The sequence below is a fragment of the Jatropha curcas genome, chromosome 10 (assembly GCF_041381405.1).
Source record: "Jatropha curcas cultivar XTBG-Jc1 chromosome 10, XTBG_Jcur_1.0, whole genome shotgun sequence".
Taxonomy (NCBI): domain Eukaryota; kingdom Viridiplantae; phylum Streptophyta; class Magnoliopsida; order Malpighiales; family Euphorbiaceae; genus Jatropha; species Jatropha curcas.
The window spans coordinates 9,559,781-9,587,413 of NC_143160.1; the positions used below are offsets into that span (position 1 = coordinate 9,559,781).

Consider the following 27,633-nt stretch of genomic DNA (forward strand, 5'->3'; position numbering starts at 1 on the left):
AACTAATCATTCTTACCACTTTATAATTTATTTCTGGCAAAAAATAAATTGTTGCTCAAATTAATATATAACATTTTCTTGACGGTATAATTAAATATAATTTAACTAAATTACCCTTTTGTTGCTTATTTAAATAATTAATGCTAATTTAGTCGACATGTCAAAGACAAAAGTAAAAATGAAAAAATAATAATAAAAAAAACCTTATTGTACAGATATCATGTTCACAAAATATAAATTGTTCTAGATATATCGTTATTATCTTTTGGAAATTGATTTTTTCTTTCTTTTTTTTAAGATTTTGTTGTTGATTTAGTGAGATTTAACTCATACTATGTTTTTTATATTAAATATTATGTCTTTTTTTTAAGTATATATGTCTATACGTTCAAGTCAGAGATAATATTAATGTACAATCTTCTGACAATAATGACTCTAAATATAATTTTTCTGGACATATAATCTATTTTTGATGATTCTAATACAGGTTGATTATAACACCATATTCTTATAAATATTTTAAAATTTATTCAAAAACATGAAAGTCAATTTATGGTTGAAGTAACCTTCAAATAAATTCTATTTCAAGCTAAATAATCAACTTTAACTTAGGAAAAATTGTAAATTTTGAAGAGAAATATCTCACCTTATTAAAAATCATCAATATCGTCAGTATCATTAATAAAAAAAGCCCTTAGACTTGCTACCAATAAACTTGTTCAGAAATACTGCAATAAAAAAAAGATAGAAATTTGTCACTAGTATTTGACTGAATAAATCGTCCAGTTCTTATAGAACCTATCGCTAAAATACCCCTAAAGGGGATAGGGCTAAGCAGAGCAAAAAGATTTTCCATGAGACGGAAAATGAAAAATATTCACTCCACGTGAGGTTTTGCGAATTAGTGATTGTCAGATAATAAGTAAGAAATATCCATCTTTCTTTAATGTCTCTTCCTGATTTATGGCTTTTATGAAATTTAAACACAATAAACGTATAAAAATTACCTTATCTAATTTATCACTTTTAAATACCATACTCTCGGTTCTCTTATGACTTTCATGGATCTTAAACGCAATATCTCTAATATAATATATACCTTATCAAAATTATTATTACTATTACTAATTAAGCTTTTTAATTAATTTTGAACCCATATCTTTCTGTTTACAAATGGATTCAAATATTTTTCAATATACATTGATTTTTCACAGTCCCTCAGTAATTCATTCTAGTTTTATCCATAAAAATATATTCTAAGAGAATAGTGAAAATTTTCTCTCTCAGCCAATCAAGGGCGGCAATTAGTCTTATACAATTTGAAAATGATAATTTTTTTTTTTAAGACAAACAAAGAAGCTTGCATTAATTATTATAGAAAGATAACAAACATTGTGGAATCCAAATCCACTATAAAAAATAAGCATAAAAATAGAAAGCTCGAGCCACAAAATGAGCTTCTATATTAGCTTATCTCTTCATCCATTTAATACCAAACCAATTTCTTAAAAATCTATGTTAGGAGAGTTTAAAGCAAAAGGTGTTGATTGACAATAAGTTAAGAGGGTTAATAGTATTTTTTTTTTTTCTTTTTGATATATATGTTCATGATTTTCATATTGATAAATTTTCTGGGTAAAAATTTTGTTTAACTTATCAATCAGTTCAATATTTTTAGAACAAAAATATTTGAAATAAAATTATATAAAGTTAATTTTTTAAGATAAATTTTAATATTTCTTTTTTCAAGTGTAAGATATGTTTATGGAGTAAATTAATCATCGCTTAGCTATCTGAATTTAAATAAAATTTGTTACCTTTTTATTTTCCTTCACATGCTATCTTAAGAGTGATAGTTGCCTTAGTTGGAATAAAATTTTTTAATTCTATATGATATATTTAAATCATATTGTATATGTACTGTATGTATTTTTCAATTTTTCTGCAATTTACTTTCTACACATATCTTATAGTTGAAAAAAGAAATATTATGCAACCGTGCGAAAATACTGTCTAGTTTTTAATATAAATAAAAATATATGTTTTCTCTAGAAAAAATAATTAATTTAGGAATTTTGTTTTTCGCTGATCACTATTGCTTAAAAAGAAAAGTGTTACAAGTTTCAGTAGTTTCACACAGATCTCAAAGCCTTATAGAGACAGGTAGACAAATGCAAAATCAAATAACCAATATAAAGTAATAAATCAAATTATCTAAAAGATCCAAAAAAATTATGTATAGAATCAAATCAAATCAAATTGGGTAGAATTGATTCAATTCAATTTGATTTCTTTCTTGATTTTTAACATTTTCAAGAATCAAATTTAATTATTTTTTATTATTTTTTCTATAAAAACAATTGAAATCTAATAATTTAAAAATTAAATTAAATCAAATCAAACTAGTTAATACGATTCCATTTAATTAGTTTTGACCAAATTGTATCCAATCTCACTTACAAATTATAATTTCACTTTTGAACTCAATTTAATCAAAATTGTATTCAAGAACAAGACACATTTTTCCAAGTGTCCGGCACATATTTAGAAAAATGTTAGTTTTCATCGTAGATACGACACGGGTACATTGAATTTCTCAAAGTGTCCGTTTCTAAACGAAACAGCATTATTTATATTTCAATTCTAAAAGTTAAATTAAAAACAGAACAAATGAAAGCCAAAAAAGGCGGACCAAAAGATTTTGCTTTGGAACAAAACGACATACTAACATGACCAAAAAAATGCTTTTAAGGCTATAAAAAGACTATATACGACAACTTGACAAAACGGCGTAAAAGCACCATTTTCGTGCTTTTCCGTTTTATCTTGTCTTAGCTCTCTCTATACTCCACTCCATTTTTCCTTCAACATAAAGGAGATCTTATCTTGCGTGCCAAACGTGGCCTGCAGAACATAGAAAACATGCATGTTTTAATTACCTTCAGGAAAAATTATACTTTAATGCAATAATATTTATATTAATTTCGCCCCCTATTTATAATTTCTAGCTTTGCCTGCTCTACTGTAGAGCATAAAATTTTTTTTTACCAACTAGTAAGTACATTTTATGAAATCAAACTATTACAAAGATCGAGGCTGCTTACTGTAATTTCGCGAATATATTATTTGTATATTTTATTCCGGCCCATACGACAAAGTAACATCATTCCATTATATAATTACTCCCATTCTAAATCCCTTCTACTTCACACCAACTTGAGAAATAATGGAGAAGCTATTTCTAACACTTGTCCTCTTATCATCTTGGTCTCTATTAGTCTCCTCGTATAAATATAAGGTGCCTGCAATTTTCACATTTGGAGACTCCATTGTTGATGCTGGAAACAATCACTTCAACAAGAATTGCAGTGCTCAGGCAGATTTCCCACCTTATGGATCAACTTTTTTCCACCATCCCACTGGAAGATTCACTAATGGCAGAACTGTGGTTGACTTCATATGTCAGTATTTCGAAATTCATTTTGTTTTGCTCATCTTGCACATGCTCATGCATGAACTTGCCAGTATGTTCTTTCTATCTGTTGCGAGCCACGATGAGTCGAAATTATATTGCATGTTACACAATATGAATAAATTTTTTTTGGACTCATCAAATTGATAAAAATACTTATAATCGGACTATTCGAACTCATGACCTCCCACCGTGAATTACATATATGCATGATTGATTCTTAACAGTTATTTATGTGTTTTGTTTACTTTGTTTATTTACTTTGTACAGCACAATTTCTTGGAATTGAGTTCCAGAAACCATACTTAGAGGCAAAGCAGGCAGTAGTGAATGGAAGTAGGAAGGATTATCCATCCAATGGCATCAACTTTGCTAGTGCTGGCAGTGGTGTTTTGAGGCAAACAAATCAGGATTTGGTAACGAACTTCTTAATTTTTCTTTCATTTAGTTATTTATTTTATATAATAATCATGTTTTCAACGAGACATCTTCCTAGTTAAGACTTGAAAGAGTTCATATTTAAATATCGGCATGACAGACCGTTAATATAGTTGGTTTTTTTCATATAAATCAAATAATAATGTAAACTGTCCAATTGCAGATTAGTTTTATCCGCGTAACACTTGATCTAAATAAAAAAAGTACTGTGTATAAAATATGAACAATGAATTTACAGAATTTAATATCTTATTGATCAGAATGTAGTCTTTGAGGTCATGCTTTAAAGTTTAAACAATGAATTTTATTTATTTATTTATTTATGAATCTCGAGTTTAAGGTCCAAAAAAAAAAAAATGTCTCACAATATAGGGTAAATTGTTTATTATTATGCAATAAAATAACAAAGTGAAATTGCTTCCCTTTTTTGGATTTTCTGAATAAATCACTAGAAATGTGTTCCCATAATTATAAATTAATTCATTAAAAAACGTTGAAAGAAAGAAATAGCAACAACCATAAATTATATATCCACTTTGAATTGAGAACTCAACTCTTAGAAACACTAACATCATCCTTTTTTAATTATATGTTAATTTTTCTTGATGTGATAATATAAGATGAATCACTTGAAACATGATTGTTGTTGTTATAAATTTCAATGAATGATCTGAGGTGTATGCCAAGACGTAGCTTTGTAAGTGCATTTATAATCTGACAATTCATTTAGATTCAAATAATTTTCCTAATACTTAAAAAAAATATATATGATCTTCAATAAGTGATGTTGAATTCTAAAAAATATAAATCACAAGTTTAAATCTCAATCAAAGTACAGATAATAATAATTTCGCTTTATGTAGTTGCAATATCAGCTAACAGTTTAATTTCTATATGGAGCAGGGAGTCATACCGATTCAGGAGCAGCTACAACAATTTCAAACACTAGTAAATCAAAATCAGATTGACAAAAATTTAATAGAAAAATCAATTTTCTTCTTAGAATCTGGTTCTAATGACATATTCAACTACTTTATCCCCTTTGGCTCCCCTAAACTTGATCCTGAGACATATGTACAAGCTATGTTAATTGAGGCAGCAAATTTCATAGACAAAATCTACAAGTTCGGAGCTCGCCGGATCGCTGTTTTTTCGCTAGGCCCTGTCGGTTGCATTCCGGCGAGAGCCCTACTGCCAGGTTCACCCATTAATAAATGTTATGGAAAAATGAATGTGATGGTTAAGAAATATAACAAAGGATTGGAAATGTTAGTGAAGGAGATGGCAAGTAAGTACCCTGGTGCAATTGGTGTTTATGGTGCAGTGTATGATGTTGTTCAACGATTTCGAGCCATTCCAACTCGCTATGGTAATTATCTTAATTATTCTTAGATAGTTAATCTCAATTCAGTTTTCTAGTAAATTCAGTTTTTTTTTTTTTTAGTTAATTTCAATTCAATGTTTTGGTAAACCCACTTTTATTTTTACTCTGCAGGGGGTGATTTTGTTGTAACAGTAACTTTATTCTATTTATAGGTTTGTTCGGAAACATTAATTATTTTATTAATTGTTAGCGGTTAGCTATTAGCTGGTAGTTATTTATATAATAGTTTAAATCAAAAGTGTTCGGTAAAAATAATTGTTTAACTTAAAATGACAAAAAAAGACATTATTCTAACTGAATTCGAGAGAAAAAAACAATGAATATACCTGTCAAAACATTTAATTAATTTTTGTGACACGCTAGACATTATAGTGTTTAACGTTTTATAGCAAAAACTATTTTAACCTCTAAAAACTATTATAAAAGTTATGTTACCTAACAGTATAACTAAACTATGTTCCGCAACAACATTTGGAGTAGTGTTTAGTGTTTTGATTAGGTTAAAATACTGTTTTAATTAATTATCACGTTCGGCAATGTCGCATCTATCATAACGTTAAAAGTTTAAAACAGTATTTCATGAAAGATTATTCTTATTAACATTTTTTTACCTTTTTATCGTTTTATATTAAACAACTAATCAAACACTTATTTTTACCGAACAATTTTATTTTAAACCGCTATATAAACAACTAACCACTAAGAGCTAGTAAAACGAATGACAACTGTTACAACCGCTAACAGCTACTAGAATCGCTAAAATTATCGAACATGACCCTAATAGAGATAGAGTTTTGACTTGATTATAACATTAAAATAGCCCAAAAGCTGTTGCCGAATAAGGTAATAATAATCTGAAGGTCATAAATTCAGGCTAGAAAGACCGCATAAATCTACCCTTCCTAGAATTAACAAATGTGGAATGCTTCTTGAATTGCAACATACTGTATTTATGAATAAGTTATGTGTTGTGCAGGTTTTACAGATGTTAGTAATGGGTGCTGTGGAGATGGGCCTCTAGGAGGATTGGTGCAATGTGGGAAGGAAGGTTACAAGATTTGTTCAAACCCTAACACTTACTTGTTTTGGGATTATTTCCATCCATCTGAGCATACTTACAACCTTATCTCCAAGGCTTTATATGGAGGAAAGCACTCAGCAATTAGGCCTTTCAATTTGAAGACTTTAGCCACTATATCTTAAGAGACTGGATATTTCCCATTTTGTTAGCTTATGCAATCATCAAACAATTCTATTTTTTTCCTTTTGAGATTAGAGGTTCCCAGGTATTGGGTATCAGTAATAAAATGTTAATTTGGAATTCTTTAAATTATTCTTACTATAATCTGAAAGGCCACCATGCATTTAGAAATATTTGAAGTTAATTTACTTTAATTATATTGAATTTCGTAAGTGAAATTATTTTTTTATGCCAAAGGAGCTATAAAATTTTGTAAAATTAATTTATACCTATTTAATATAATTTGAATTTGTGCAATGTTTTTTGTTTACTAGAACTAAGGTGGCATTTGATATCAAATGACATTTATTAGCAATGTTCTGAGAATTAGACCGGTGAAGACAAAAATTCACTAAATCGAAAAGTTCAACCGAATTTAATATGGTTCAACCAGATTCATTAAATATTAATATATATTAAAATAAACTTTAAAACGTTTCCTATTAAAATATCAAATTACTCATTAAAAATTTTCAATAACATATTAAACAGTAATTTTGATCAAAATATATGGTATAATGGTTTTGTTAAATAATTTTAAATAAATAAACAGTGTTATAGTTATTATAATTCATTGTTCTACGAATGACGAATTTCTCTTCAAGACTATACATATGCAATGTTGAGGCTTCTATTTTCATTAGAATTAGGTGTTTGATCCCCTCAAACCTGGGAAGAAATTTTATTTTGCACCTTAAACTTTGACACTTTTGGTTAATTGAGTGTTTTTATTTAACTTAAGTTAATAAGACGCTTGAATTTTTATTTTTGGTTAATTAAATTAAATTTAATTGAATTTTCTTCAAAAAAAAGTTTAATTGACTAAAACTAAAAGGTACTGTATTTAATTAATTGAAATGAAAATAAAAGACCTCAATTAATTAAATAAAAATGTAAAGTTTAAAAACCCCGGAGTGCAAAACTAACGACTGAACCAAATCAAAAATCAAACCGATCCATTTCAGTTCGGTTAGGTGTTCAAGAAAGGCTTGGATAATTAGTTCATTCGATTTGAATCGAATTTACTGTTTGGTTCGTTTCGATTGCGCATAAATTCGTCTATTGAATTTAAAATTGAATCAAAATGGTAAAAACCGACCAAAGTAGATCGAACTAACTAGTTCAGTTTCAATCAGTTCGTTAATGTGCAAATTTTAATTCAGCTTGATCTGTTGTAAAAAAGTTCGATTCAACCATTTGCTCTAGGAAATAGACAGTAGAGAGTACAACCAACAATACCTTTCACTACAACTCTTACACATTCATACATTTGGACAACATTGATATTTCATTGATTATGCATGTCCTTTGGATTAGTTTATGTAAGAAAAAGATCAAAGACATGTGGGGATGACATTATTATAGATGAAGAGGATGGATAAGGGCAACAAAATGGTTCCTCTCTCTCTCTCTCTCTCTCCTTTTCATATGGTGCAACTTATAGCTATAGATGTCCTTCGTATCCGTATATTTTTGTACCATGTGTACACATGGCTTTGCCTAAATTTTGTGAGTGGCAATATAATGTTAGATTCCGCCGACAAAATTTTGAAATTAACTATCTATTTATAGGTAGGATGGAAGCAGCACAGAATAATGAATTTTGGGTAATTATCTCGCTACCATCCGTTTAATAAGAGGGATTATTTATAAAAAGAATTTGAAACAGATATTGATAGTGAAATTATTATCCATGAAAAATATAAATGGATACGGATATAGATTTATAGGTACCCGTCGTATATTATCTGCTATATTAAACAAGTTTAATCATGAATATACTTATAGATACTCCATCCATTTTTAATAAAAATATACTTTAAACCACTCTGATTTTAAAGATTAAAATTTACGGATAGCCTATCTTTTCAATTTAGTCTGGTAAAATAAGTAATAAAATTCTAAAAAAAATTTCTAACTTCACGGGTACTCAACTGGCTTTCATCACTATTCATAGCTCACTATCCTTTAGTGAGCTGGAGAGGCAGTTTTGGGTTTGATTTCATTCTTTTCTAAATTTGTAGTCCCTGATTAAAATTAATTTTTTTCCTTGTAATGAGTTTATTTTTTGTTTTTATTGGATTGGAAACTTTCTTTAAATTGCAGTATTGTTTACTGTAGATTTGTAAAACACATCTCATAAAAAAAAAAGGATAATATGTTATTTTTAGGTTGTGAACATCTTAAAAAAAGAAAACCAATAATATTATTATACTTGGCTTATGAAAGTGATGATCAACATCAATGGAGTTGAATGAATTTGTTGAAATATAAACACAAAACCATTTCCACAAGTAGTTGTCGATACTAAAGTTAAAGGAGGGGTCCAAAGACAAAAGACAACCAATAGGTACCCAAATACACTATTCCCTTGGCTAATTTTGTTGATAGATTCATTGATGACCAAAAGTTGATAAGGAGAATTCACATGCCTTTGCATTTTTATTTATTTATTTTAATCATTCGATATCCAAAACTAATTAGCTTGTCTAAATTGATCCGCAGTAAACTCACAATTGATTAATCCGAATTCACGCTAGGTAAATTCAAAAATGGGACAAATTGTCTCTTCTCAAGTATTTAAAGATACTCCGTATTTAAGAGTTCAAACTCGAGACTTCTGATTAGGAAAGAAGGATCCTTACTAAACTATTTCACTCCTTAGAGCGCCTTTGCTCTTTTTTAAATACAACATCTTCAACTCCTAAACTTAAAAATACCAATTTAGTTACTTCCACAACACTACTAACAGCTTGCATTCCTACGGTCCCACGCGCAATTAACAGCTAGCCAAACGGAGAAGAGAATATGCATCTTCTCCTACTTTTCCACGCAACTTCTATTCTATTCTGTTAAATAACTATTTAACCTAACGCGTCTTCTTCTTTTTTTTTTTTTTTTTTTTTTTTTTTTTTTTTTTTTTTTTTTTTCTTGCAAATACAACACCAACCAAAGACAAATCCTTCACAACTCCTATACTAATATATAAATACCTTAAACCAACACTTGATTTTCATGTAAATAACATATATTTTTTTTTAGAGGAAAACTTTCTTTGACTGACCAAACCAAATCAAATCCTTCAATTCCCTATTTATACACTCAAAATACCATTCTCATTCTTTCTCAACAAACCCTTTAACCATAACCAAACGTTTTTTTCTTTCCTTCTTTCTTTTAGTTAGTTTTGCTTCTTTTTCCTTCTTTTTAATTAATTGGCTTAAGCAATCTCAAACTCATCCCTTAACTACTCCTCACAGCCGATCATTTCTTTAAAAGCATTACAAAGATTTTCTTGATTTCTTGTTTTTGTTATAATGGGAAATTTTGTTTCCTGCACCCTAGCCACCCCTTTAATCAAGAGCGCCAAGGCGGCGAGAGTTATACTTCCTGGCGGTGAAGTAAGGCAGTTCAGGGAGCAGATAAAAGCAGCAGAGCTCATGTTAGAGTGTCCCAATTTCTTTCTAGTAAATTCTCAGTCTCTTCATATTGGAAGGAGATTCTCCGCACTCGCTGCCGACGAGGAAGTAGAATTTGGTAATGTTTATATAATGTTTCCGATGAAGAGATTGAATTCTGTTGTCACTGCCGCCGATATGGCCGTTCTTTTCCTGGCGGCAAATTCTGCTGCCAAGAGAATATCCGGCGCTGGAAATAATAACAAGGGTAGAATCTTACCGGAATCCGGCGGAGTGATTAATCTGCAAGAAAATTTGGAAATGGGTAGTGAAGATGGGGAATCATCTAGTACTGAAGAAATTGCAGTATTTCCAATGGCAGAGTATCAGTACAGATTATCTGTTTGTAGGTCAAGGAAGCCAATGTTGGAGACCATTAAAGAAGAACCAGTTCGATCAAGATAAGAAATGAAATGGATCTGTGAAGAGAATTATTAAATGATTACTTGATTTATTGAATCTTGATTTTCATATATCTTCTCTCATAATAATTTTTTTAGGGTTTTTTTTTAGTGTGGTGTTATATAAAAACTAATTAATATAGAGAAAAAAATAGAAAATATTAATATTATAATTATATATATTTGTGTTTTGATCTAATTAAAGTGTAATTATGTTTCTAGCATAGTTAATCAAATTTTGGTTTCATGGCATTGAGTTGTTCAGGAAGCTAAAAATTTCAATTATTATGTTAAAGATAATTTAGAAATAAAAGCCAATAAATTTTTAATTTTTAAATTCATTTTAAATATGAAAAATCCATTTACAAATAAATTCTATTTAAATTTGGTTTATAAATGAATTAAAAAAAGAAATGATTGTTTGGTTTCTATTGAAATTGTATAGTTTAAATATATAATAATGACATTCATAATATAACACATGATTATTAGATTAGGTCTTGCATATGTAAGTATAATATGTTGTCAAAGTTTCAATCTACGAATATGGAAACAATTAACATTCTTCCAGAACGGATGCGAAGCCACACAATTGATTCTATTTTATTCTCTCGTTCTCAAATATTTATCACATTTAGAAATTTATATGTTCTTAAATAGTTATTATACTTACAGATTTAATAAATAATAAATTTTTTTTTTCATATTTACTCTGTGCATAGATTAACTGTGATTGTTTGAATTTTCAATAATTTATTATAATTTAGATAAATTAAAAGTAGTATAGTCAATTTACTTAATAATTTATTATAATTTGGACAAATCTATATATAAAAAGTATTTGGGAACGAAGAAATATTATTTCCAAAGATTGTAGCCGTATACATTTTGTAAGAAAATTCATGCATAGTTGTTGGAAGGGGGAAGATTATATGAAGGCGGAAGGAAGTTTTCCCATTGATTACATTCAGAGTCTGGGGTGGAATATTTGGACCAGGTCTAGTTCTGGAGGCCCAGTACTAATTAAATTACCCAGAAATCAGAACCAATAACTTGACTTTTCTCTTTCTATTTTTTATTTTTTTTATTAATGAGGTGGAAATGGTAAAATGAACCCATAAGTGGACTTTGGTTGATATTCATGGCTAGAACTCATAAGTAGACTTTGTAATAAATGTATCACGGTATTACTTGCGTTTTATGCAATATAAGATTAAAAATCAGAATATTATGAATATACGTATTATTGAGGTTTCAATATGCAATACTTTTATTATAATTTTTTGCATCACACGTTAAATTACATAATAGAAATTTCAAGGTGAGGATAATCACAATATCAATGAAGATTAGAATTGAGCATTGGATTTGGTTTTTTCAGTTAAATTTATTTTTCCTGTTATTTTGATTAATTTTGTCCAATTTTTCAATGTGATCGGATTAGTTTGGTTCATAATTAGAATCTATCTAGTTTAATCGGTTTTAGTATAAGTAACTTAAACAAAATAAGAGGTTTTTGAGTTTATTTTCTAAGTTCGCATCTGGGTCTATCTATCAAGGGGTTTAACCTCTTAGTTCTTCACTATCTCATTTATATTCGGACAAGCATAGAGCTGTATATACCCATAAGCATTAAGCACACCAAACACAAATGAAGAAAACATCAACTCAGATTAAAGAAAGGAAAAATGATCACAAATATTTCAATTCAAACAGGTTTTCACCCTAGCTAAGGAACTAATCACTAGACATCTTAAGATTTCTCATTACAAGATTCAAAAGGAAAGCAAGCTCAAGAACTATCCTTGTCTACAATAAAAGAGAGGCAAACTCTAATTGTGACCGCTAACTATGAATAAAATTCTTTTGAGTAAACCCAAAAGGAAAGAAGGAAGATTCCAATCTCTTCCCCCTATAAGATTTCTTTTTCTTTACTTCCTTTTCTAAGTGTTTCCTAGCTTTCTTGTTATTTTAACTTTCATCATTTTCCTTCTATAGTGCAAGTGCTGATGGGGGGCAATTTTAAACATTCCTTGACCAAATCTCTTGCTTTTAATGCCAAAGAAGAGCAAGCACAGCGGTCTAAGGATTTTGCTTTGCTTTCTGGCTTCGAACTTCAAAGAAAGCACGGCCCGACATGTACAGACAATCTGAGGAGGGGATTTCTTAGATGTAACCTAGCTTTAAAAAATGCTCGGTTCGTGCTTCTTGTTGCAAGGCTTCTGACTTCTTCAGAGAGAGAGCACAGCCATAGAACATGCCATATTTTTGGCTAGGTGTTTCAAAATAGAGTGGTTGTTTACCTTGCTTGCAATTTTGTCTTTTGTTGGTTGGCTTGAAATGAATGCAATGCCTTATACTTTTTGGGTATTTCTCCAAGAAGAGATAAGACCTACACTATAAGACAAGCAAATGCAAAATATCTGCAATGCATGCAAAACTAAATTTGATTTATTTAAAGTGCTCAAAATTAGGCTAATCTAGATGATAAAAAGGTCGAAATTATATGCATCGAATAGAATCCATATAAACCATATATCAATATCCGCTAAATCCATAACTAGAATAATATTTTTAATCGACATTTTATACTTAAAAGCAAGTCAACATTTCAATTATTAGCATAACATAGGATAATTTCAATGCTTCAAGTCATAGAAAACCATTACTTACAAGAAAACCATCATTTCTTAATATTTCAATTAAAAAGATTACTTTAATGGCTGCATTTTCATACAAAATAAAAAGAAATTCTTACACCACGATGCTCTTTACAACTTTTAAATGTTTTAAAATTTCACAAAAGAATAGAATACTTTACATTGTTGAATTCCTTTATAAAAAAAGTTAATTGTCATTGAAATTGAAAACTATGCATTAAATTTATGAGATAAAAATATATCCTCATAATTGTTATAAATTAATTAAATTACGACTTTAAAATTAATGTTAGGACTAAACAGAAATGTCTAAAACAATTATGGGTCTTTTAAAACAAATCCAAAACTTTAAAGATCTTTCTATAATTTGCCATAAACAATGATACATCATCATCTTCTTCTTCTTCTTCGCAAAACTTCCAGTAGCGAAACTGGGTTTCACAGCAGCTTAATTTCTTCTTTTTCTTCTTTTTTACACACACACAAAAAAAAATCTTATCCTTATTGTCAGTTCTTTATTAATCCTAAATCAATCAAAAACAGCAAATCATTCAAGAATTCAAGAAACTAAATTCAACTAAATTCTAAAATTTTTTCTCAAACTAATGAAAAAGTCCATCAAAACTTGTGGTTTTAAGCTCATATATGCAGGCTCTGATACGGCATGTTGACTAAATCCAACATAAACTTCAAGAACCAAAAGATTCACACAAAAATAAACTTGACCTAGACTTAATATACTTCCACATTTAAATATAGAGTTTAGGTCATCTAATTACATCAAAACCATATTGGACTAACCTTATATTACATACCAGTTTATAATAAAACGTACTATAATAATTTGATAAAAAAATTTACCACAATGATATTGCCCACCACCAGATTTTTTTAACATACAGAGTTTGAAAATTAAATAATAAGACTTAGTAATTTAAATGACATTGCTTGAAAAAATTAAGAATAATTGATAATTGAAATTAAAGCTTGTGATTGAGTTGTAGTGTTGCTGGAATTGTTAGGATTGTTTTCTGTGTTCACATGCAGGTTCAACTGCTGTCCCTGCCTAATTATCGAGAAAAGGTCCCATCCATTGTCCTTTGTTTCTATGGGAGTATATTTTTCAAGGAAGGAAAATAACTATAGAAAATATTCAGATAAAAAAATTTTTCCTTTTTTTTTTTTTTTGTGAGAAAGAGGAGAAAAATATTAAAGAAAGTAAATTAATATTTCGCTGATTTTTCATCTAGCCTACATGTTTTGAACTTGTCTAATTTGGAGAGAAAATAATAAAGAGAAATGAGAATTTCACTCACTTTTATTATACCCAATGACCCCAATTAATTAACAAATTTTTAATTTCTTAAATATACTATTATTTAAATGAAGACTTAATTGTCAATTTTTTCAATAATAATATTTTTTTGTCAACGAAGAAAATAAATTTATTTTATTTTATTATTATATCCAAAAATAATGATGGAAAATAATGAAAAGAAAGTTAATAATTATATTTGATTTCATTAGCCATACCATTTTTTTTTTTCCATTGGAAGGCTTGATGGGCTGAAAGTCAGACTACACAATAGAAGAGTCTTTCCCTGGACTCACTAAATTGGTTAAAACAATTGGGATCGAAATGACTCAAACTTGAGACTTTCCATTCTTCATGTAACTGCGAAAACCAACTAGACTATACTTAATTTACATTAATCATACGATAACTTTCTTATCTCATTTTCTTTAATTTTAACATTTTAATGGGATGACTAATTTTATAATTCTAAATTAAATAGTTAATGAACATCATAAATTAATTTAATTTAATTAATAGGTCGAAAATATTTACGCATAAAAAAGTAATTTCTGCAGTTTAAGAAAATGTATAATGGATAAAACTGACAACTTAATTCTCCTGAAAAGTAAAACAGAAATAATTAAATAAAATAATATATAAAAAGTACAACTCGCAACTCATCTTTTCCTTGTGGATAATGAAAGTTAATCCAACAATTACAGCTCAGCATTTCTGCAAGTAATCATTCGAGCAAATGTGGATAAATACAACATTATTTATTTATTTATTTATTTTCATGCATGTTTGGACCCCTAGTTAGGTGTATTGATGGAATTGGTAGGTCCTTGACATCTTTCTGGCACACCTAATATATAAATGTCACTGCTAACGGGCCAGAATTTCACTTTAGAATTGAAGGGTAAAAACAAAAACTTTTAAAGAGAGCCAAAATGGAGAAAAAAAATTTTATTTTACTGTTTTAGAAAGCAAAATTTTTAAATGAATATAGATACAGATAGCTTAAATTTCGCAGGAAATTACCCCACTTCTATCCTTGGCTCTAATTGTAATACCCTGAATTTTTATTTTCAAACATTATCCAATTAAATTTAATGAACCGACAGCTTGGAAATTAATATTAATATTTTAGTGCGAATACTGTGAGAAACCGAACCGAAAATCGATTGAAAAAGCCGAAAACCAGTTGAAAACCAAAGATTTGGGCCGAATCGAATCGAATCGAACCGGTTCGACCCAAAACATCTAGAAACTTCCTCCTCTCTATATTCAACGCTTATCTCCCTCACTCATTGAGTCCTGCGCCTCCAGTTCACCGACAACCTCCCCAGCCACTGCTCCTCCCTTCTTCTTCTTCTTCTTTTTCTTCTTCTTCTTCTTCTTCCTTTTTTTCTTTCCTTCTTTTCCCTTCACTGCGTCTGTGTTCTTGACGAGGCAAAACAGCAGCAGCGTCGCGCGACACCCCCAGCTGATCGGACCTCCTCGCGCGCCACCGCTGCTCCCCGCGACAGCTCGACCTCGGCAAGCTTGCCGTTCCGCCCCTCCCTCCGCTCGAACCAAGCGGAGACAGCAGTCTAGAGAGGACTGCATCGCGCCTCAACAGATCTGTCGCGCCACCGCCCTGCCGCCGCTCCAGTGTGCCTCCGACCACCAGGAACGAGCCTGTCCAGCTTCTTCGCGCCGTCTCCGCCTCTCTCCGGCACTGTCAGTCGGATCCGGCCACTGGCAGCTACTGCTCTTCGATCTGGCATGTGTAAAAATCTCCGATCTAGCGAAAATTCGACAAATTTATATTTTGAGGTAAAAATTAATTTTAATGATTTTCGTTACTTGAATTAAATTTAATTATTGTAGTTAATTAATTTAGTTCATTAATTTAGTTAACTTAATTTTAGTCATTTTGCGTAGTTAATTAATTTTATGTGGTGAAAATTAATTTAAGTAGTATTGAATTATTGATTAATGAAATATAGAAAGTAAATACAGTATGAACTAACTTTTGAGGAGTTAAATTAAAAGCAATTCGTGTTGATTTATTAATTTATTAACAATATTTAGTTAAAATTTAATACGGTATTAACCTAAATTAATTGAAAAGTCAGATAAGTCAGATGTATGGAATTAAAGAAAATTTATAAATGTATGTTGGTACGGAAAATGTGGAGGATGGGATTTGTTGATTGAGTTGATTGCCCGATGGATGGGCTGTGTGGTTTGGAATTAATTGATATAATGTTGATATTTTACCAGGTGGATAATCCAATTTTTTGGGCGGATGCTGCCGAAAAGTCGTTAGAAAATAAATTGTATTTTAGAAATTAAATTACTTATAGCGATTAAATTATTCATAGAAATTAAAAATATAGAATAAGATTATGAGAGCGATAAATAATCAAATAAATAAATAAACAAGAGGAACGAATTTATATGTAGTTCAGGGAATTAAATACCGACTAAAGTTATTAATGTTATGAATATTATATGATCAATCGCATTATCATTATTAATATTATTATCATTAATCATATTGATGTTTTGATTAGTATTATCATAAAATATTAATTACCAAATAATTAGACGTTCTACTCAATGAATAAATTAGAAGAACTAAATCAAATAAAGATGCACTATAGATATACAGTTTAGTTTGATAAGTTAGTGAACCGACGAGTAACGAAAACAAATAAATGAATGTAAACTGCTTTTCCCAAATTAGAATTCTTATGTAGAATTTTCTTATTATATAGAAACGTATAAAGTCTCGGACTGTGAAGACAAAGGCTGGGAGCGCACAATAGGAAAGGCAGTCCTTTTAAGGACAACAAAAACAGTGAGTAGTGTTAGATAACTAGTATCATCCGCCTGCATTCATGCATTCACGGCTAAATGTTATCATGCATTATTTTATTGAATTGCCATATTATGATGCACCATTTGTTGATATTAAAAATTGTTTGATTACTTGTGCTGTGAATACACTATGCCTTGTTTGTGTGGAATTGGGATGACGTGGACCACCATGGGTTTGTGAGGACGGTCTGTGATATGGATCCTGAATATGATATGATATGAAATTTGACCGTCGGCCGGGAAAATGGGAGATCGGCTCCCCCGTGTGCACCTGATGATATGGATTGTATGGAAAACCACAGGATGGCTTCTTGTTGTTGCGCACCTGATAATCTAGATTTGATTGTAGCCCGCAGGGTGGCCTCCTGTTGTGAGCACTTGATGATCTAGATTGGATGGAGACCACCGGGTTGCCTCCTGTGGGTATGGAAAAGAAAAGAGAGAATGGAAAAACAATGAGAGGACTGGTCAGTGAGGATTAGACCAGTTGGCCGTATGGGGGATCGGCTCCCCGGTGCACATGTATGAGAGGGCGAGCCATGTGTGAGGACGGCTCGTTGGGGTTTCAGGTGGTGCCACTGACTAATTTCCACGTGATGTGATTATATGAAGGTGATGATACTTGTGATTGCTGTTGTACTGCCATTTGTGTGACAAACTGCATGATCATATAATTAAACGGTAACTAGATAAAAATATTTAGCATCTGTGTGATTGTGTGGGGTGAGAGGGTTATCTAACCCTACTCATTGAGTTTGGCGCTCACCCCTGCCTACTATTTTTTTTTCAGGTAATAGAAAGAAAGAAAAGCCTTGTAGAGTTGAGACACTTATTGTAGAAGACTGTTAAGGATAGAAATAACGATGTAAATATAAAGGTAGAGTTCCGCAATTGTATTCCAGTTGGGTTGTAAATAAATAATAAAGTCCATATTAAATATATGAATTGTATTTTGAATGCATATGTATAATAAGTTAATGGGCCTGAATCCATAATTATGAATAGACTGTGAGATTTAAATAAGTTAGGCTTACTACGGGCTTCGGGGGCCTTAAGCCCACCCAGGTCCTAGTGCCGGTCCGACCCACGGAAATGGGTCGTGACACTAATCAATACTCTAAATTGACTTGTATAGTTAATACTCATTTGAAACAAATGAATTATAGTTGTAGAATTCATTTGTAAATGAATTTGTCATGTTTGGTATGTTACAATTTAAAATAAGAAATTCAATTGAATTCTACAAAATTATGTTTGGAATAAATTCTTAAATGAAAATTCATTTGTCTTTATTTCTTATAACATCCTTAACATAATAATTTAACAAAAATAAATAACAAATATCAATTATATTTATTATGTATAATATAATAACATGTCATTTTTTTATTAAAATATAAATAATAAATTTCATATAAATCAGTACATTAATATTCACTCTAATTAATTAATTATATAAACAGTAACATTCATCACAATAATTATTTTTAATTGATGTAAAAATTTTTATTGATTTAAATAATTAATTTGGAAAACTAAAAAAAATATTAAGAATGTTATTATTGTTTTTAATTGCATTTGAAAACAACTGTTGATACTCAATTTTTATAGTTTCAGAGTAATAATAACTAACATTATTACTAGACTTCAAAAACAAAAAAACATCATTACTAGTTTGAAATTTTCAAAAAAAAAAAAAAAGAAACAAATAAAAATATAAACTAACGTCATTATTGGATTAACTATATTAACCTATTTTAGTATTACTTTTCATGAAACGGTAAGAGCTAAACGTTACATAGATTAACTTTTCATAAAACACTATATTAACCTCTAAAAGTTATATTACCGAACACTATAAAAAATAGAATTTAACTATTTGACAGATCAAAAGGCTAAAAACTACTTAAAAAGTTATTATTGAAATCAGCCTTAATATCATTTTCTTGTTTTATTTTTTGTTTTGTTTTCTCATACGTAGTTGGATAAGCGAAAATGAACTACATTTGTTCAACTTTATTAGTAAAATTAAGGATTCAAAACCTATAGCCTTCACTTTTAAGAAGGTTTTACATATATCCTATCCCAAGAATTCAAAATCTAAAATTGGCACTATTGAAAATGTCTTTTCTCAATATCACTCCTAGGTTCTATCACTCTCAGACCTAAACATAAATTAAGACAACAAAAATCAAAGTACACGTGTGTGTGTGTGTATATATGCACTAATAATTAGTCTAAAGACTCTAAAACCTAATTAGGAACTTTCATATCCTCTCAAAAAGCTAGATTGCTAGGTCCTTTTTTTTCCCTGAAAGAGATCAAACACTACAAATCAAGAACCCTACAATTTTCAGTACCCTAATTCAACCTTAATATGCTTATATATATAGCAACCCAAGAAAAAAAAAAAGGAAAATATTGAATAAGGACATAAAATAATTAATAAAAAGTAAAAATTTGTGATGCTAATATATATATATCTATTATTAGTAATATAAATGAAGAAGAAGAGAAACAAGGCATAAGCAAAGAGAACCACTAAGAAAGACAAAGCCAAGTGCAGTACCAGCAAAACTCACAATCTCAAATCCCTCACATAACAAACTATATCTCTTGTGTTTATTATTATAACCAGACTCATAATTCCATCCATTTTGAAGGCTCTCCAAACTGCAACATTTCTCCAATCTATCCTTCACTCTCACTTGTGCTATTCTCTCCCTTAGAGTTCCCATGTTTGAGTCCACAATATTTGCTGATGTTCCTGTCCAAATTAAAAAAAAAAAAAAATCAAGAGAAAAAATAATAATTATATATGGGGTGGTCTTAATTAATTTATTAAGCTCATAATCAACTTATAAATATGTATTTATATAAATACCATCATCACTAAAGCTTTGCGATCTCACTTGAAGGTATTTGAGTTCTTTGAGCCTGCAAAAACAAGGAAGTTTGAAGCTGCAAGAAAATGGTAGAGAGGAAGCCATTTATGTAGTTTTTGAGTTTATGGCCTTTTGCTATATATATAGAAGATGAGGGTATAAGCAACAATTGGTTGCAGGAGTTTCCTTGTATTTATTTATTATATTTTACCAATGTTACTTTTGTCATTAATTAATAATGTATATTAAATTAATTAATCATTGGTGTTATATTTATTAATTTGAAAAGATTTGCCTCTATCTCCCCAATTCACATGTCATTGCCATTTGCCTTATTTTCCATTGGTACCCTTACTAAATTAATTAACTGACTTCAAGATGTTAAAATTGTGATGAATGCTAGGAGCTTGTCTCAGCAGTCATGTAATCATGTGCATGCCTTTAGGTGCCGGCCAGCTTTAATGCAATAATCTCATACTTAAAAAAAAAAAAAAGAAAAAAAAAAGGAAAAGAATTATGCATTATTTAGTTTCTTGACAAGTACATCTATGATCTATGTACTTAATTATCAGCTGTCAACCAGATTATTTTTAGAATTTAAACCATCTATAAGTCTCCCATATTATAATGTATATTATTTTATTAATTGCATTTACTAATTAAGCATAATTAAGTGTGTATATATATATATATATATCATGGTTCGAATAAAGACTTTCCTTCTGATATGGGAAACCTTACCTTAATGGAATAAATGGCTAAGTGAAGAGTAATAGAGTGATTGGTCAAGCATACATATATGTACTGAGCTTGGAAAATATTAAGGGTGGACATGCCATCGGTTCAATTTAAATCTAACCGGATTACTCTAAATTGAGGTTTACTGAATTTTCTTTGAATGACACTGTGTCCAAATTGATTTAATTTGGTTTCATCTGTTTTTTTTCTTGATTTTCTTTGTTTTTTTAAAAACCAATTTGAACCAAACCAATATGGTTAAGTTCATTCAGTTTTCAATTAACCAAACCATTTTCCCAACCCTAGAAAATATCAAAAGAAAAGCTTGCTACAATAAAAAATAATAGTTTGGTAACTTCTATATATATATATATATTAAAAAAAAAAGTTTAGTACCTAAATACATTTATTAATCTGAACGTAATTCGCTTTTTTCCTTTTTATTTTTCAATATAATAATATGTCAGAAATGTAATTTACAAAATAGTATTTCCTAATCAAAATAAAACATATCATTTTCTTTTGCAAAGAACCAATGAATGATCAAAAGCTTTATGCTGCACTAATATTTCATAGGAAGAAACAAATTAAGATAACCATTATCATGATTAAACTAAAATTATATATTAATTAGAATGATTATAATTAAAGAAGATTTGGATCTAACTCAATGGAAGTATCATAATGAACCAAAATAAAATGGTTAGGTGAGATAATTTGGAAGATCTGATTATGGTGTATGTATTATTTAATAATAATAAAATAAAAAGAAAAATAAAATTAAAATGGGTAAGTGCAAGAGATCTGACATAGACAGTTTTTGTAGAACAAGTGGCATACAAACATGAATTGTTACAATATATATTCTTAAAATTCTATAATCCTACCACGTAGTACTTTGACAAGAAAACCCCTGTCCTATGGGACAAAGGTTTGCCTTTCACATATTACAATAAAAAAAGAAAAGAAATAAAAACTTTTAGAATACATAAAGTTGAATGGATTCTCTGTTAACTTGATGCCATCAGTTGACATGTGTACACAACACTATTTTTTTACTATAATATATTTATTTGTATGTGTGATTTTGCTTCACTTTAATCACACAGGTATGGGTTAAACTAATACTGTACAGCTGCACTGCATGTACTAGAAAAGAAATATTATAAATAAATTGAAAATTTGAAAGTTCCTATGATGTTGAATTTCAAAGAAGAGCACATTACAAGAGAATCAAAATTGTTTCTTTATATAAAGAAATAATTTTTTATGTGATGAGTTCGCATTTAAAATTGAGTGGAAATGAAATCGGATTGGCGTGAATTTTGTAATTGGTTTGTCACTCTTGAATAATTCGGATAGAAAGGTCATTAATGGCTGAAAATTAAGATTTTTGACAAAAAATTTTACATTCAATTCCATTAAAATGGAAGAAAGGAATATCATTTTTTTTTATATTGATTTTTAAACTACTAATAAACTAAAAGTCTGCTTAGAGGCTTAAGTGATAAAATACAGACGATTTTTCAAGGGCAGAAGTTCATTCTGTCCAAAAAAAAAAAAAAAGAAAAAGATAAGTGCAACTAAAAGACCATGTCACAACATGTAGATTTATCATTTATGCTTTACTACAAAGATGGCAGAAAGGGAGGAAAGCGATAGGAGTACACATGTAAGTTGTTGGTTGATAATGAAAAAAGTAAATTTTGATAATACTTTAATAATAATAACATATATATGTATTTTTTTCTTTTCGACTAGTATAATAATAGCCAAATGAACAAGTGTACCTCTCTAAAGTACTTTATAAGTTAAAGTGGTGATGTTGGTAGGCAGTGAATTAAAGGAATGCAATGATTTATAGAACCTTTATTCTGCTTACCTAAGCTCACTTCTGTTTTTAAAATGTGTGTAACTCACTTCAGGTCACTTCAAAAGAGAAAAAAAAAAAATTAACTAATGACATTGCAATGGATCAGACATTAAGTTACCCAGTTAAGAGGGAAGAAAAAAAGCATGCAGAACCCTAAATTTTGTAATTATTAATAATAAAAATACTAATACAAAAAATTATTTCAAGGTGAATTTGACATATTCTGATAGTAAAACAAATTAAAAACAACTAAACAATAGGTTTGATCTCTTTCTTTTTTTTCTATTTTTTTTTTTGTTCAACAAGTAAAAATGCTTACAAGAACTAGTCTGCGCATTATTATCGTTGATAAGAACAATTTTTCACAAAGTCAATAATGTATTTTTGCAATATTGTTTTTACGGACCTAAAGCTGATTTTGGAATAGATTTCAATAATTAGTTTCTTTTACTTTTTTTTTTTTTTTTTTTTTCAAAATCAGCTTTGTGTTCATAAATCATAAACATCATATTGCAAATGCTACATCTATTGAGCCAGTATAATTACTGTTAATTTTAGCTCAACATCCACGATTAGCAATAGCAAAAGGAACTTAAAAAAAGTCATTTTCAACATGAATACTAAACATTAATTTTATTAATTAATTTTAGATTTGCTTACCACCATTCTTCATCCCAAGCTGTCTTCTAATAACTTCTGACAACTAAGAAACATAGGCAAGGATATAACATCCACTTATCCACTATTCAGAATATATCATGCTCATAAATCAGAAACGAGAAACATAGACACACTGCTTCAGATGTGACAGACTAACGCTCATAAATGTAACAAATCATATCCGAGGAGGCGATTAGTGGATCTAAATTATCGAGCCAGCAAATTATTCTTCCATATGCACACAGCACATACATGCACGTCGTACACCAAGTACACAAAATAGGACTATTTAAGAACGAGAAAAGAGATGAATGTCTACTAGAGACTAGAATCCTTAAATCTAATTACAAGCCTAGCAATAGATTTCAGATACACGTTTTATGGACATCATCTTTCTTAACTACAAGATTATAGTAATTACATGCCGGAAGTTGAAAAGCTAATCCTACAACTTAGGTGCCATGAGTATGGCACTACATAACTCCTGATTGATAACAAAAGCCTTCACATATGAACATCATGCTAACAGCCTATGACCTGTTAGCACTCACATGTCCATGCCATCAAATATTTCCTCATCTTCCTCATAACTTGAATTGTCAATAAGAAACCCCTCGGCCACTAAGTTACTGTCATAAACAACAATCAATGTAGTTTCAAGGACAATTCAAAAAGGGAAAAAAAAAAAAAAAAAAAAAAAGATCATATTAACCCACCTTACACAACAGAAACGGAAGCTGACGACACGCTTTAGTTTTCTATTGTAGAAAAAGAAACTAAAAGACCAGCTGTAAGAAACAACCATGAACAAGTTAATAACTCATTTTCCTTTCTTCCTTTCCTTTTTCATTACTTAGGAAGCCATCGAAGGGTTGATGTGGGCAGTTCATTGTAGAAATAGCCAATAACTAGCAACTTATGTCAGGTCATAAAGCTGATATGAATGAATACTCACATTGCTCCTTTCTCTAGAAATGGATCTGCATCAGAATCAGGGTCATAGCTGTAGATTTCGCATTCTCCTAGTTTTACAACCTGCATTGCAATATGTCATAACATGACCTCTTGATACAAGTTGCCTTTGTGTCTTTAAAAGTATGCTCACCTCATCTAGAGCCTTGAACAATGTTTCCAACAATGAGCTATCCTCATTTTCATTGATCCATTCCTACAAATAGAGAAAGAGAAAAAAAAAAAGTGAAGATAGCAAATAGTGATGAGAAGGCCATTCATTTGGGCTTCATATCTCAATTGAAAAAGAGGGGAGAGAGAGAAAAAGAGAAAACCAGGTTATTTCTCCTATACATTTCTCTCACAAAGGAAATATAGAAACAAATGCAACAATTCTCTCAAAATCAGGCAACAACCTATCTAAACACCAGCTATCATTTCAACCTGGTCAAACTAGGTTTTCCGTGCCAGTCACCAATTCACACAAGAATCAGCAAGAATATTATTCTTCGACAAGCTCAAGATAAAGGCAAAATATTTCAAACATAGCAACAACTAACGATGAGAAATTAGACAGATACAAATATACAACAAAGACAAAATGGTGGTTACAGTAGAGTGTTAAACCTGATTGCAATCATGCAAAAAATGCAAACAAGCCAATTTCTTTATCTAGCCAACAATAAATGCAATCGACCAAAGAAAAATCATAATAGAAATAATAATAACTATATCATGCTAATCTCCTTTTGAGAGAGAGATTTTGATTGCATTTCTTTGCAGACATGAATGAGAAAAGAATTAACTGGTACCTTCGATGCTTCAAACATATAAGTATCAAAAATCTGCTTGAAAGTGTCCCAAGTTTCCTCTGTGAAGAACTGGTGAGCTTTCATGGCACTGAAAATCACAAAGATGCATTCGCAATATCATAATATAAAGAGAGCATAATGAGAACAATATATCAAAGCGAGTACAAATCTGAAATGAATAGAAAGCATACCAACCAAATTTTAAGAGAAGTTATATGAATGAAAAGGCCAACCACAATAATGGCCAACAATGAATTTGGGAAATGGAGAGAATTGAACTCTCAGCTCCTCCTAGAGCAACAGTTCTGTGAACCGTCTGTCAAACCTTTTGACAACACTCCCATTATAGTTAACAGAAGATTATATAGCGGGATGCCATGTCGCCCAAGAAGCTGACAATGGCATTACCCATAATCTTCTTTTCACAATCAATGATATAAAATGTGAGATATAACATAAAGTATGGTGTTACCTGAAGTCATAATCCAGATACATGTTAAAAGAAGATTATAAAGCGGGATGCCATGTTGCCCAAGAAGCTGATAATGGCATTACCCATAATCTTCTTTTCACAATCAATGGTATAAAATGTGAGATACAACATAAAGTATGGTGTTACCTGAAGTCATAATCCGGATACATGTGATAGAGTGTAAGAACAAGATAAATCAATGTCTTTCGGCTGGAATAAGCATAAAGGAAAACCAGTTACAGAAATATCATATAAACATCTAGCATTTCCTGAATCCATCTAAGCAACAGTCACAACCTGGATCTGCTCAATAAGTATTCAGCAGGAGAGGATGAATCGGTGTCTGAAGATCTCCCAAGATAATCAAGGATCTGGAAAAAAAAATGATTACCAGAGCCAATTATTGCCAGTCCAAACCCAAAAAGAAAAAATGTTAAGAATCTAGAAACAATGGACTGAAACTCTGTTGTACACCAATAGGAAAGATGGTAAGCCAAATTAACAAAGCAATAATAGTTTTGCTGTTTGCTGTCTGCAAAATAGGATATAATACAAGAAAAGAAATGAATCCCTAGTACGATCACTGAAGACGATTAAATATTATTTTCAATAAATTATTTAACTTGCTTATACAACCCCAACCCCAAAAAAAAAAATATATAATATATAAGACAAAAATGCATGCATCGCCTGTGCACTCATCATAGGAACATATATAGATACTAACCTAATTATTAATTAACCTGACACCTTTGAAGGCAAGTTTGATTCACCTTGATAATAGATTGGCAATGGAAATGGATATCATCTAGCCATCCTATTCTAATTTTCAGAAAAGTTAACATAATTTTGATAACAATCTTAAAAATTATAATTGAAAGTGATATTATTTCTCATAAAAATTCATGTTATTCAAATACAAAAAACATATGATAAACAAGTGAATTACCTCGTGCTCCAAACTGAGAGAAAGCTTCTTGTCTGTTCCAGTGTGTTTGCCTTCACAAAATATAAAAGGAAACAAAAAAAAGAAATCACATTCCCCTTCTTTAAAAACTTCCAAATGCCTCTTAATTTAAGTTATAAATTCGAACTTACAAGAGTAAGCTTCAAGACATCCCTTGATTGTCCGTTCTCCAAGATTTAAATTGCTCAAGAACTCATTTATTCTTAAAAAAAAAATACATAAAAAGCATAATATCAAAATAAAATACATAAAAAGGCACAAAATCAAACTCAAATTCAAATAAAAGGCACCATCTTACTGGTTAAAAAATCAGCTAATTATTTAAAAATTCAAAAAGGAAGCAAAGTAAAAATTAAAAGAATTACCTTTCAAGAGGAGTGTATTCTAAGAACTTCATAATGTATTCTCAAACAGACTTCACGCGTCTCTAAAATTCCTGAAAGAAGACAAATAATAAGAAGCACATTTCATCTAAACATTTCCATTTAATGCTAATTGCACAACTAATATGAGGAATAATCGATATATCGACATTTCTACAAATTAACAACACAAGAAACAAAACTAAAAAAGAAGAAGAAATTAATCGAAAAGTGTACCTTTCAAACAATTTGAATTGGAGAAATGAGAGACGAAAAAGAATTGGCCCCAATTTGATCGAATTTCAAGGACTTGGTGGATGGGATCGAGATGAACCCTAAATTCGAATATTCTAGTTGGCGTGTAAATGTAAATTGATTTTGAAATGTCGTTGGCCTTTTCAATTTTCTTGAATGCTGTGGCTGTATAATTTGTTGGGCTGAGTCTGACTTACAGGTCCAAACAATTGAATTGATTTGCGTTCGGTTGGATTTCATGAAATGGATCCGTAGGCCTAATGTCGCCTTTGAAACCAGAATTACGGTTTTCTCCCTATATTTTGTCAAAATTAACTAGTTTGTCATCTTATTTTTAAAATTACCCGACTTTTTCTCTGGTTTTTATTCCCGTTAAACTACTGCCCTTCCATCCAAAATTTATACTTTTCCTATAAAAAGATGAAATTACCATCATCTTG

At 30.0% G+C, this 27,633-nt stretch overlaps 4 protein-coding genes and 1 long non-coding RNA gene across 6 annotated transcripts; 3 read left to right on the plus strand and 2 right to left on the minus strand.

Annotated features, from left to right (window-relative positions):
- Window positions 1-3,161: 3,161 nt before the first annotated feature.
- Window positions 3,162-6,665, plus strand: GLIP6 (GDSL-motif lipase/hydrolase 6). 2 transcript variants are annotated; one of them, XM_037639768.2, is made up of 5 exons: window positions 3,162-3,461; window positions 3,743-3,888; window positions 4,814-5,279; window positions 5,406-5,446; window positions 6,271-6,354. In XM_037639768.2, exons 1-4 carry the CDS (start codon window positions 3,227-3,229, stop codon window positions 5,444-5,446), a joined length of 888 nt encoding a protein of 295 aa, XP_037495696.1. In that variant the 5' UTR covers window positions 3,162-3,226; the 3' UTR covers window positions 6,271-6,354. The 2 variants fall into 2 exon arrangements, with proteins under 2 accessions (XP_037495696.1, XP_012075684.1); XM_012220294.4 differs by lacking the exon at window positions 5,406-5,446 and having other exon boundaries at window positions 3,169-3,461; window positions 6,271-6,665.
- Window positions 6,666-9,545: 2,880 nt separating this feature from the next.
- On the plus strand, window positions 9,546-10,465 carry LOC105636896 (hypothetical protein). Its single transcript, XM_012220293.4, has one exon. The coding sequence runs from the start codon at window positions 9,852-9,854 to the stop codon at window positions 10,395-10,397; it is 546 nt and encodes a 181-aa protein (XP_012075683.1). The 5' UTR covers window positions 9,546-9,851; the 3' UTR covers window positions 10,398-10,465.
- Window positions 10,466-15,442: 4,977 nt separating this feature from the next.
- LOC149493054 (uncharacterized) lies at window positions 15,443-18,179 on the plus strand. The gene is made up of 3 exons (XR_016322877.1): window positions 15,443-16,168; window positions 17,116-17,198; window positions 18,009-18,179. It is a non-coding gene; the product is annotated as an uncharacterized LOC149493054 (long non-coding RNA).
- A 1,498-nt stretch (window positions 18,180-19,677) lies between these two features.
- On the minus strand, window positions 19,678-20,248 carry LOC119370847 (uncharacterized). The gene is made up of 2 exons (XM_037639769.2): window positions 20,103-20,248; window positions 19,678-19,985 (listed from the first exon to the last, which is right to left on the minus strand). The coding sequence occupies exons 1-2, from the start codon at window positions 20,206-20,208 to the stop codon at window positions 19,708-19,710; spliced, it is 384 nt and encodes a 127-aa protein (XP_037495697.1). The 5' UTR covers window positions 20,209-20,248; the 3' UTR covers window positions 19,678-19,707.
- Window positions 20,249-23,645: 3,397 nt separating this feature from the next.
- Window positions 23,646-27,371, minus strand: LOC105636895 (transcription regulator). Its single transcript, XM_012220292.4, has 11 exons — window positions 27,176-27,371; window positions 26,942-27,012; window positions 26,708-26,778; window positions 26,559-26,608; window positions 25,907-25,980; window positions 25,757-25,819; window positions 25,138-25,225; window positions 24,480-24,542; window positions 24,330-24,409; window positions 24,091-24,162; window positions 23,646-24,003 (listed from the first exon to the last, which is right to left on the minus strand). The coding sequence occupies exons 2-11, from the start codon at window positions 26,971-26,973 to the stop codon at window positions 23,922-23,924; spliced, it is 675 nt and encodes a 224-aa protein (XP_012075682.1). The 5' UTR covers window positions 26,974-27,012; window positions 27,176-27,371; the 3' UTR covers window positions 23,646-23,921.
- Window positions 27,372-27,633: the final 262 nt, after the last annotated feature.